The following is a 12153-nucleotide window of genomic DNA, read 5'->3' as shown; positions in this document are numbered from 1 at the left end:
AGTTCTGTTGTTGGTCATGTTTCAGAAATCACTTTTCCTAAATTGATTAATCTGTGAAAAGTTTCGATCTGCAAACAACGTTGTTTTCAGAGATGGTTCATGCTTCCTCCAAGAGAGGCTCCCAGGAGAGTGGGTATGGGGAGTGTGAGTTAGGTGAGAGGACTTCAACAATCAAAATTATGCATTTTTGTGTTTTATATTTATAAAACAAGCCATAGTCCTTATTTCTAATTTCTGTGGCCACTTCATGAGTCAAGTATCGGAGTTTGGGGACTCCACGCTAGAGGAAGGAAAGGCCGCAGGGCTGTCTCCTTTGCGTCGGGGACCCACGCAGAGGAGGGAGAGAGACTGACCAATCGGAGCGCGGGCTGGGGACTGGTCTCGTCCCTTTCCGCCGAGCCCCGCCTCTTTTCGTATCGCCCTTTGGGATTAGGGGTGTGCGGCTGGCTCGTCCCGCCCCTGCCTCTGAGTGACAGGACCGTGGACAGCAACATTTCCAGCCGGACACGAAGTTTGTGGGCCCTTGGCCTCGGCTGAGCTGAGGTGTGTGTGTCCAGCGAGGGCGAGGGAGCTGGGGAGGCCCTGCCAGGGAAGCTCGGGGTCCGGGACTAAAAGCGGGCGCACGTCCTTAGCGAGCCCCCAAAGCGTTTAGGAGATGGTCGTTCCGCCCCTGAGAGCGGCACTTGGGTGGGCTGGGTGGAGGGAGGCTCTGGAAGAGGGGGAACCCGAAGCCCGGGAAACCCAGTAGGTACGGTAATAACTTACGGACCCCTCTGGCTAACAGGACGCTCGCGGTGGGGGTGGGGATGGCGGGTCCGGTGTTGGGGCGGTGGGTGGGCGTGACCGCCGTTGTTGCTAAGGAACGCGCGGTTCCCGCCCTGCCAGCGTGTCTGGGTGCTGGGCCCTGGAAATTTTAGTCCCGCCCACCTCTCGAGACCTCTCACTTGACTAGGGATTGGCTCCCTTGTGCCGTCAGTTAATTCGCGTCCGTTTATTTTACTGTCCAGCTCCGGATCTGTAGTTCTTTGGCCTTCCTTTCCAGTATTACCCTGCTCCGTACTTTTCCCCGCCTTTCCTTTTTAATAAGTATCTGCAGACCAAAACATTTGCAGAGAAGAGCTTCGGGCAGCTTGAGGTGGCTTTATTTGCGCGGAGACGGAGGGCACAGGGGCGGGATGGGGAGAGGATCTTTAACCGACTGAGCCACCCAGGTGCCCCGGGATGGTGAGAGGATCTTTGCTTGGTGCTTGGTGAATCCATGAACCCACAAAATGTTGGTGTCCATGTGGATGGTTAGGAAAAGGGGGATAGGAGATCTGGTTTCTTCTGCCTAGAATTCTTTTTCTCGCTAGTGCCCGTTTGAGCACAATGAGCAGCTCAGGAAGTTGAGGCAATTCATTTTTGGACAGGCCCCAATACATGATCTCCTTGTCTCTTCTGTGGAGAGTGGGTGAAAAGTAAGCGTATAAAGCCCCTTTCCTTCACTGACCCACATTTAATGATTAACTGTAAGATGGTAACCACTGATAACCACTTCACATCTCTTTGCTCATACCAGTTGGCCCCAAATGATTCAGCAGAACAAACATTCCAGAGAGAAAACGCAAAAGGAGCTAAAAATCCGCTTTTACTTCCTTCTGCTAGGTTTACTGTATAAATCCCCAAGAAGAAAGCTTGTACTGCTTGATAACGTTAGGAAGAACCTTGGCCTATAAGTCAGAAAACTGGCAGGATTAGGAATATTGTCCTTGGGCAATAACCTTCATAACTGTTTTCTCATCTATAAAGTAGGGCTACTGTGCCCTTTGTTCCTAAAGAGTAAGAAGGAATAATTGATTATGAAAGTATTATTAATGATCTACACAGATGTGAAGTGCTATTGATTACACTTTTATCTTTTTGTCTATATGATCTGAATTTGTAAACACAGAAGTATGATTATTCAGCTTAAAATATTTTCAGACTTCCCTTGTGACTTCTTTTATCATTGGGTTATTTAGAATTAGGGAAGAAACTCATTTATCTATTTGTTACTGATTCTGAGAGAGTTATGGTTACATAGCACCTTACATGACTTGCATGACACTTTTTTCCACCTTGATTGAGATCACTAGGTTTTTCAAAGTATATACGTGGCCTGATTGGGAAAGATTACCTTCTAATCCAAAGACGAATGACCTTTTTGTGTCATATACTACTTTGAGAAGCCAAGGAAAGCTATCGACCCTCCCTTTGAAGAAAAACACAGTTGGAAGCATAAGTGGTCTTGGATTATGATCCTGTTTTGGTTCAACTTCTTGAGGATAAGGAAATTACTCTCCCCCTTGCCTCATTCCAAAGAGAGACTGAGCACATAGCTGGGAAAAGAATTGGGTCTTTTTCCTTTCTTCCACAATGCATCTTACCATAGCTTACTTTAATTCAGAATCTTAAGCTAATCTTTTTCTTTTTCTTTGTTTTTAAAAGTATTTAGTAAACAGGAACTACCAATAGATTGTTGCTGTCTTTTCAAAACCATGTAAGCTGTAATTTTTTTCAAATGCCCTTTGATCATTCTCTTAAAGGATATTCTTATATTTAAGCAAGTAGAGAAATTACTGTCAAATACTTTGAGAAAATGTTAAATTGTATTTTTGAGATAAACATTAAATACATAAACTTCCTCTTCTATTAAAGTCCATTTTGGACAAAGAAAACCTGATTATGTTTAGCATATGCCACTTGAATACCATAACCTGACTCCTAGACTCTTTTCTTCAACTTAAGTGAGTCATCTTTTATACCTATTTTAATTTCTTGTGGCTAAAACATATTGTGGTTGGTTCCACTGTGGCTCTTTTCCTGATTTCTATATTTAAATAAAAGGCTATAAATAGAGTTATTTTGTTTGCTAAATTTTCTTTATTTAGGTTTATCAATAGAAGTGGACATCTGTAGTAGATGTTATCATTAGATAGGGAAAACACTGGAAAAAGAAAATATATATTGCTTTTGTAATAAGCATAAGAATATGTAGGAGCGCTTCTTTTCTTTATTAGCATGTATAATTTCATTTGAACTGTTTAGTATTTGACTATTCCTTTCTTACCTCCATTTCTGGGAGAGAAGCTGGTATAAAGGCAAATGGATTAGAGAAAGCATTCTAATGAAATTAAAGTCTTTAGGGGCTCAAAAAATAATAGCTTTTTTTCTCTCTTGAGTTTGTAAACAGGTGGAGTTTACAATATGAGCTTCATTACTAAATAGCTGATTGGGCATAATGCTTTGGATAGGAGACCAAAAGTGAGTACTAGTACCTTCTGCCCCTTTCCCTCCACTTTTCTCAGAACCTAGACTTCAGTGAGAGAAAAAGAGAAAATTTCAGTTTGCAGAAAAGATACATTTACCCAGAATTACTGATATGCATGGTCCAGGGCAGAGAGTGAAGTAAAAGAAGAAAAACCTCTAGTATTTACAGGTTTACAATAGCTAATATCTACCCGTTGGAGTAAGATGGACCAACGGATTTCAGCCATCAATCAGAAAACTCTCTCATTGGGAAGCTGCAAATAAGGAGTGGAATCTGAGGCCAGGACTACTAATCTAGTGCTCTGATTTTCCAACCTGGGTGAGCCCTTTGGGCCACTTGAAATAAATGGAGGTGTTTTTAAATTATTACTATGTGTTTAAAAACTACTGGTTTTGGGACCCTGTGTAATGTAGAGGTCCAGCTCATTGAAGAATTTTCTTCCCCCACTCCAATGTCAAAAATATCCCCTTTGAGAACCACTGTTCCAGTGAAGTTCCTCTGCATGGAAACATGAGGGTAGGCGAGATTTCTCCCTAGTCTTTGTTCCTCTGTATTCATGTTTTTGCTATCAATAGATTTGACTCTAAGTGTGGAGGTTTTAATAAAAATATTGCTTAGAAAATTGTCATTTTTTTGCTCCCAGAATGTCTAAAACAATATTAATGGAAAATGGTGATACATATTTTATAATATTTGGTATCCTCAAGATATTTCTAACTGAACAGATAAGGATGTAGAGTCCTAAAGCTAAATCTTTTTATGCCTGTTACAACCATACCTGTTAAGAATCTTTGCAAAACAGAGTGAAATAGGTATATATTTTCATGAAAAAGAAAAGATGATTTCTTAGCTTCTTAATTTGGAAATGTTGAACAATAGAAAGATAAATACTCTGTACTCAGAAGTTAAACAAATTCTATTTTGTTGAATCAGAAGGTGGAGACAGTTCCATAAGTGAGAGGATCTTACCAATTTCATGGTTTTCAAGCCACTGAACATGGAGAATGACAACAGGGATAAAAAGAAGCTTAGTTCTTCCATAGTAGTATTATGTGGTGACATATTTGCAAAAATAGACTAATTAGACTGAACAACTTAAAATTTTGGCAAAAAGAAAAGGAAGATGGTTTAACCCAAAAAATATGTTTAACATAGATATTAAAAATATCGGAATATTACAGGATGTAGAATAACAAATTATATGGATACCTGTGAAAAAATCCTACTTGTGGATTACAGTTTATAACTACACTGGGTAGAAGGTGCACTGGATTGAAAGTTTTAGGCTTGGCTCCAGCAGTAGATACATTATTTTGGGTGTGGTGGGGGGTGGTTTATAATGTTTCAGGCATCAAGTTCCTTATATGTGAATATATACAGTTGAAGATTTGTGATGTTCTTCCATTTTTATGAAGAATGTGCTTGAGCATTATGATACATTCTCATTATTCACAGTGGTTCAATATAGCACTGACTCCCTCTGGTCAGGGGCATATCAGATTTTTTTCAGGATGGAAAGGTATAATTTAAAAAAGAACCAGTTTCTGATTCCATTTTGTCATTTCCTAGGTGTCCATTCTCTGCCTCTTCTCTCCTCAGCATCTCCACCCCCCCATACATACAGACATACATACATACATTTGGAAAAGACTGGACTAGGTAGAAATGATCTGTATAGTCTTGTTCAATGCCAAAATATTCTGGATAGGTTTAGCATTTGAAATGAATAGAGTGTAACAAAAAATCCCACAAATCCAGGGAAAAGATAATCAGCAGAAAATTCCATGACATACCTGTGAAAATCAAGAAGTTTAGGCTACAGAAGAACATTTGTGGAAATTCTTTGACATCTAACACATGTAAGAATTCATGGCCTCTATTGACAGGAGAACTCCATATAAAAAGGATGGACAATGATTAAGCAACAGTAGGAAGATAAAAAGTTAAAAAGATGAGGAAAAAACTAAAAATGAGAACTGCGTTAGTTTTATATTCTTGCTTTAACAAACTGCCACAAATGTAGTGACTTTAAAAACCACAAATTCATTATCTTGTAGATCTGTAGTTCAGAAGTCTGACATAGGTCTCACTGCGCTGAAATCAAGGTATCAGCAGGGCTGCATTCCTTTCTGGAGGCTCTGGGAGGAGATCTGTTTACTGGAAAAAAATATATGCCTAAACCATTCATCTGCTGACTATGATCTGTGGGCTACCTAAATCTGGCTCACTGCTTGTTTTTGTATGACCTGTGAACCAAGAATAGTTTTTTTGTTTTTAAATGGTTGGGAAAACCAAACAAACAATATTACATGATGTAAACATGAAATTCATATTTTGTTTTGTTTATAAATAAAGTTTTATTGGAACACACCTACACATATATTTACATAATGTAGGTGGTGCTTAAACAGCACTGTTGAGTAATTGCAGCAGATATGCAGATTTGTGGCTGTATTGCTTTGCATTGCTCAGAGCACTACAAATTGCTGTGACAGCTATAATTTGATTTTTCCTCTTGACCTTCAAAGCCTAGAAATTTATGATCTGGCCCTTTACAGGAAAAGTTTGCAACTCTTGCCCTAAACTATAAACTTCAGTGAATAAGATTGGACTTTTCTTTTTATTTCAAGGTACCCAAATTTACTTGCCATTCAATGGTGTACTTACCCCAGCATTTCTTTGGTCCTATATGGACTGATGTTAAAAACAAGTCTATTGTTCTCATATTTAATCATCCAAAATTTCTCTTTTTCATCTCTGTATCTTAAATGAACATATTCATATAAAGATTTTAGAATTTCATTTCCAAAGACAGTTAAATATTGCAGTATTGTAAGAAATAGTAATACTTGACTATTGTATGCCAAAAATCTATGTGCTTATAGAGATAGACATGTACTGTATTAATATGTAAGTTATGTATCAATCAGTTAATCAGCAAAGATTTGTTTGGCAAGTATAGGTGAATTATATAGGGGAAGTGGCTTTGAAATGAGGTTTTGAAGGATGCCTGTGAATTTAAGGTAGATAAGGCTGGGGCTAAGGTAACATCAAGGCAAAGAGAACAAGATTTGTAAAGCTACTAAGCTGTCAATAGGATCACATAGTTGGGAAATGAAAGAAATTCAGTGGCTGAAACACAATTTGGAGAAAAGTGCCTGGAGTTGAGGCAATAAAGAGCTGCTGGCCCAGGCTGAGAAGGCTGTTTTATATGCTACACAAAGCAATTTTCATCTTATAGGCAGTGAGGATCCATTTTAGATTTTTATACTGTAGAGGCAATGTTATCGGATCAGTACTTTAGAATAACGATTCTTAAACTTTTCAAATAGTGCACTCCCTGAATTTTTTTAATGCTATGAATATACCATCATGACATATTGGGTTATACCCCGTATGTCCTATTTATAACAAAATTTTCCTTGAGGGAGGATATATAGACAATCCCCCTAATTATCCCAGGAACTTAAATGGTATGTAAACTTTTGTGAGCAAAAGTTTTTGTAAACTGAAATAATGTTAAGATTTTAAAAGATTAAGAAATTACCTATAAGGTAAAAAAGTAATCTGTCCGGCCTCACCTGGGTACACAGAATTACTTTAAGACCAAACATAATATATATGTTTGTGCACTGCACCAGTTTTATATATGGCTTATAAAAACTTTATAAAAACTTGAGATAGACGTTTAGTTATGGACCACTTGAACACATTTGGATTTTCTTTTCTTAGATATTTAAAAAACAATGTTTAATGCTTAGCATTTCTTCAAATAAAATTAGTGTATTTATTTTGAATGCCTGTAAAGAATTTGTCTATATATCTCACTTTAAACATTGATTTAGATATGTAATAAAAATAGTTTTCCACGTAATGTTGTCTCACGTTTATATGGACCTTTATATTTGCCACATTATTTTCATAAAAATGATCTCATTTCATTCTTATAATAATCTCTGTGATATATATAAAAGAGTTCTTTACTCCATTTTATAGGTTTGAAGTCTATATCTCAGATGGATGATCTGAACATACTCTTCCCTGTAGAGGAAAGTGAGCATGCTCTGTGATCAGATAGATTTGCATTCAAATCTCTGCCCTTGTCTTTGTTAACTGTGTGTGCTTGGAAAAGTCACTTTATCATTAGGAAACTCAGTTTTCCCAGTTGGAGTTAATCGTACTTGTCCCACGGAATGTTAGGTGCATTTCCTTCTGATAATACATGTGACATGCAAAGCATAGTAAATGGGAACTGCTGATATGATTATTATTGCTAATATTAATCATCATTATTAATAAGGGTCCAACACCCATTATTCACATTTTCAAAACCCCAAAGTTCCAAAAAAAAAAGTTCTGCAAAATAAATTTTTCCCCAAGTTTTTCATAAACTCAATTGAGGCAAAACCGTATTTAAAATGACACGGGACTATTTATGTAGTGTTTACTTTTCTAGTCATTGTCAACAGTGGTAAGATTTTGCTATGAAGTATTTACGTGCTGCCCTTACATTCCTCCAGGATTGTTTTGTAATTACAGTAGATGGGACATATTACCTCTCTGTAATCTAAAAACTGTAAGATACAACTGGCCCAAACATTTTAGGTAAGGACTATTTATATATATTATGATTCTTTTATTTTAATAACAACTTTAGAGAGATACAGTTCACAACCATTAAATTTATTATTTTAAAATGTACAATTCAGTAGTTTTGTAGCATATTCACAAAGGTTTGCAGCCGTCACCACTACATAATTTTAGAATATTTTCATAACCTCAAAAAAGGAACCCTTTACCCATTATCAGTCGTGTCCCATCTCTTCTGCTGTCACTCCCAGCCTAGCATAACTGTTAATTTGTTTTCTATCTCTATAAATTTTCTCATTCTGGACATTTCATATAAAAAGAACAACAGGAATGATGTACTAATTGGACTTTTGTGACTGGCTTCTTTCACTTAGCATAATGTTTCAAGGTTCATCCATGGTGTCACACATATCAATATTTCATTCCTTTTTATGGTGGAATAATATTCCATTGTATGGTTATATCACATTTTATTTATCTATTCATCATGGATTGTTTCCACTTTTTGTCCATAAGAATAATGCCACTAAGAACATTCATGTACAAGTTTTTATGTGGACATTTGTTTTCATTTCTCTTGGGTAGATACCTAGGAGTGGAATTGCTGGGTCATGTGGTTACTCTGTGGTTTTGGAGGAAACTGCCAAACTGTTTTTTAGATGGCTGTGCACCATTTTACTTTTCCACCAGCAGTGTATTAAAGATTCTAATTTCTCTACATCTTCACTAACACATCTTGTTTTATTGTCTTTCTAGTGAAGTGGTATTTCATTGTGGTTTTGATTAGAATTTCCCTGACTAATGAAATTTACTATGTTTTCATGTGCTTATTGGCAATTTGTTTTTATTCCTTGAAGAAATCTCTATTTAAATCCTTTGCCCTTCTAAATATTGGATTATTTGCATTTTTCCTATTGAGTTGTAAGAGTTCTTCATTATTCTGGGTATAAAACCCATATCAGGTATATGATTTGCAGACCTTTTCTCCTATTCTATGGCTTGTCTTTTAACTTTTTTGGTCATGTACTTTGGAGCACAAACGTTTTTCTTTATTCTGATGAAGTCCAATGTACCTATTTTTTCTTCTGTTGCTTGTATGTTTGGTCTTATATCTAAGAAACTTTTGCCTAACCCAAGATTATGAAGTTTTACTCCTCTGTTTTCTTCTAAAGTTTACATAATTTCAATATCCACCACTAGGTCTGTGATTCATTTAAGTTAATTTTTGTGTATGGTATGAAGCAGAGATGTTAAGGTTTGGAGCTGATGGCCAAGAAAGAATTCTTGAGACATCTTTGGTCCAAAAACGTGGTTTTATTCAAGCACAGGGATAGGAGCCGTGGCAGAAGTAGCTGCATTGGGGTCCTAAGGAGTGGCTGATTCTACCCCAGCTTTCAAGTTGGGAGGGGATTAGGGATAGTGTTAAGTCTCTAAAGAATTTTGGAAGCAAGGTTTCCAGGACCTTCAGGGGACTAGCTATTGTTGGGAAAAAGTCATTTATTATTGTCTTCTGGTGGGTCATATGCTTGGGGGATGATTGCCAACATGTATCTTGGGGGGTGGGTAGAGATAAAGGAAGTTTCCAAAGGAATTTTTATATGTTAAAGTAGACTTACAGGATCCTAGGGGTCTGGCTGAGATTGCCTTTTACCCTTAGCCAAGTATTAACATCGAGGCAGTTGGGTCCCTAGAGGAATGTCACTCTGCCTGTTTTAATGACTTGGCAGTGGGCTGTAGGTAGTAAGGAAATTTAATTTTTCTTTTTGCCTTTGTTTCCTACATCAGACTTCAATTTTATTCTTTTGCAGCACCATTTTTAAAAGACTATGCTTTCATGTTATTGTGCTTGAGCTGGATTTTTATCACTATTTAAAAACAACCTAAAGGTTCCAAGTTTTTTTTTAGTATGATTAGAATTAGTGAAACTTTGTTCCCAAATGCTTGGGGTTAAATTTTGGGTTGGTGTTATTATTTTGAGACAGTGGTTTGGAACCATTTAAACTTGATACTCTTATCTATATAAGAGCAACTGCAATATAAAACTAGAAGTAACTTCGGTACCTGACACATAATAGGTATTCAGTAAATATTTGCCAAACAAAAATGAATAAATCATGTATTATTTGATTATTTCCTTTGTTGCTTTTTAATGGGGATTTAGTTTAGAAAGTAACATATTTAAACAATTGTGGTTAAATAAATACAATTGTTTTTATAGGCTGACCCTGTACAAATTGCATTAACAGAGAACAAATTCAAATTGGTCTCCTCATACTCAACTCTAAAATATAGTGAACACATCTCTAACTACTTTTCAGATAATCACTATACAATGAACCATTCTTAAAGTGTGATCTGCAGAAATAATGTTACTATTTATAACAGTGGAAAGGGGGTCTTTAATTAAATAAATTTCAGACACATTGGGTCAAGTAAATTTAAATAGGCTTTTCTATTACAGGATTTCTCCGAGCCTTGTTTTTGAAGGTGTGCCTTGTGAAAAAGGGGCATGATATGCAACATTTTCTGAGTATATTTGACCAGAGAAACTTAATTCGATTGAATGTATAACAGACTTAGCAAACCAAGAAACACCTCTTGGAAAATGCTACCACAGTGATTTTATTTTGTAGGTATTAGGGCACTGGAGGTCATCCATTTATAATGTTTCCATATACTCTACTTTGAATTCCAGTAAGAAAAAGCAACCGGGAGCATTGTTATTGGTATCTGGAATTGAATTTGCCAGGAATGCAAGCACAGCTTCCTCAGTAAAGATCTTGCCTTTGGAAATATCTTACCCATTGGCAGCTCTCCAGAGTTCAAACTTGGCAGCATCAAGGACACAACACAAGGTGTGTTTATTTGATTTAACATTTGGCAAAAGGTGTTCTGACTTGTGGTTTGTTTTCTTTCACTTGTTTTTCTTGTTTTGGTTTGTTTGCTTCTGGCAATGAACTTGAGTTTGGAATGTAGTTCTTTCTTATGGAAGGCAGTATTACAATGGGGGAATGATTTTACTTATATTTATTTTGTGGTATTTGGGCAAATCCAAGTAGATAAAGCAAGATCCATAGAGCTATAAATTTATTTCTGATTTAGTTTTTAAATCGGTACTATTAATTTTCTATTAGGATTTGTTTCTACTTTAAATACTTGATTTCTATTGTGTTTGATACACTATGATACTTTGGTACGTTACAATATTTTGGTAGTTCTATATGAATTGTAATCAATGTCTCTGTATAGTAAGTAATGAACAGATTAAGATCATCATAAAATGCCATTCAATGTCATTTTTAATCTTTCTTGATTAATTGGTATACCTGCATTTCACCTGTTTTGTGGGAAGAAGAAATATGTTATACAATCAAAGAATATGGGCCCCCACTATATCTCTGACCTTATCTTCTGCTGCCCTCTTCCATCTCTTCCTCTGCTCACAACTTTTAAGTGGCTCTCTGTTTCACTCAAGATAAAAGCTAAAGCTCTTAAACTGGTCTATATGTCTCTGCAAGGGATGGTTCCTGTTACTGCTCTAATCTCATCTCTAATCACGCACTTGCTCAGCCATATTGGTTCCTTTGTTGTTCTTTGAACATGCCGGGCATGTTCCCATCTCAGGGTTTTTATACTATTGTCTCTACTGAGTTGCTGTTCCCTAGATATCTTCATAGCCCATTTATTTACTTTCCTTTGGGTCTTTATTAAAAGATCGCCGTCTAAATGAGATCTAACCTGTTCACCATCCAAATATCCCTGCTCTATACTTTCTACTTAGCATTTATCACTATATAATAAACTGTATATTTTATACTTATTTGTCTTGCTTATTGTCATTATCCTTCACAAGAATATAATTTCCTATGAGGGTAGGTGTTTTTGTTTGCTCTGGTTTACTCTATCTTTAGTAACTAGAGTAGTTTTTGGTCCTTGATGAACAAATGAATGAATGACCAGTTAATTTAGCAAACATCGTAAGTGTCTCACTTACCATGAGTGAGGCACTATGCTAATTGGTGATCCTACATGTGGTGTCCAAATGGAGTGTCTCTTCATCGGTTGGGTGGGCGATGTTTGGGTGGAAGCAGTGGCGCAGGATGTGAAAAAATTCACCTGAAACAGAACATGGAGGCAGAAGTTTATTGAATATACCGCAAGGGAGAGGTGGGCAGAGCAGCAGAAGAGAGGCTGTTTGCAGCAAGGTGGTAGTACTTTTAAAGGGGCAAGGTGAGGAGGTATACCCTCTTGTGGAATTCTCCCTCCTTTTTGGT

The 12153-nt window shown here is 36.8% G+C and overlaps 1 protein-coding gene across 12 annotated transcripts in view; it reads left to right on the top strand.

The window, feature by feature from the left end:
- The first annotated feature begins 425 nt into the window (after window positions 1-425).
- The window catches only part of TRIQK (triple QxxK/R motif containing), an 83136-nt gene continuing 71408 nt past the window's right edge, over window positions 426-12153 (top strand). For 5 of the 12 annotated variants that reach the window (XM_040625952.1, XM_040625958.1, XM_040625954.1 and 2 more), the window contains exons 1-2: window positions 450-545; window positions 10575-10734. Coding sequence is in view for 3 of the 12 variants with exons in the window: in XM_040625950.1 (XP_040481884.1) it covers window positions 3260-3282; window positions 10575-10734 (183 nt within the window). In the remaining 9 variants the exon portion in view is untranslated. Of the gene's footprint in view, window positions 546-3200; window positions 3283-10574; window positions 10735-12153 lie in introns of all 12 variants that reach the window. The other 7 variants (XM_040625950.1, XM_008689140.2, XM_040625959.1 and 4 more) reach the window with 5 other exon arrangements.

This window comes from Ursus maritimus, unplaced genomic scaffold (assembly GCF_017311325.1).
Source record: "Ursus maritimus isolate PB19 unplaced genomic scaffold, ASM1731132v1 scaffold_9, whole genome shotgun sequence".
Lineage (NCBI taxonomy): Eukaryota > Metazoa > Chordata > Mammalia > Carnivora > Ursidae > Ursus > Ursus maritimus.
This window is presented reverse-complemented; position numbering and strand designations above follow the sequence as displayed.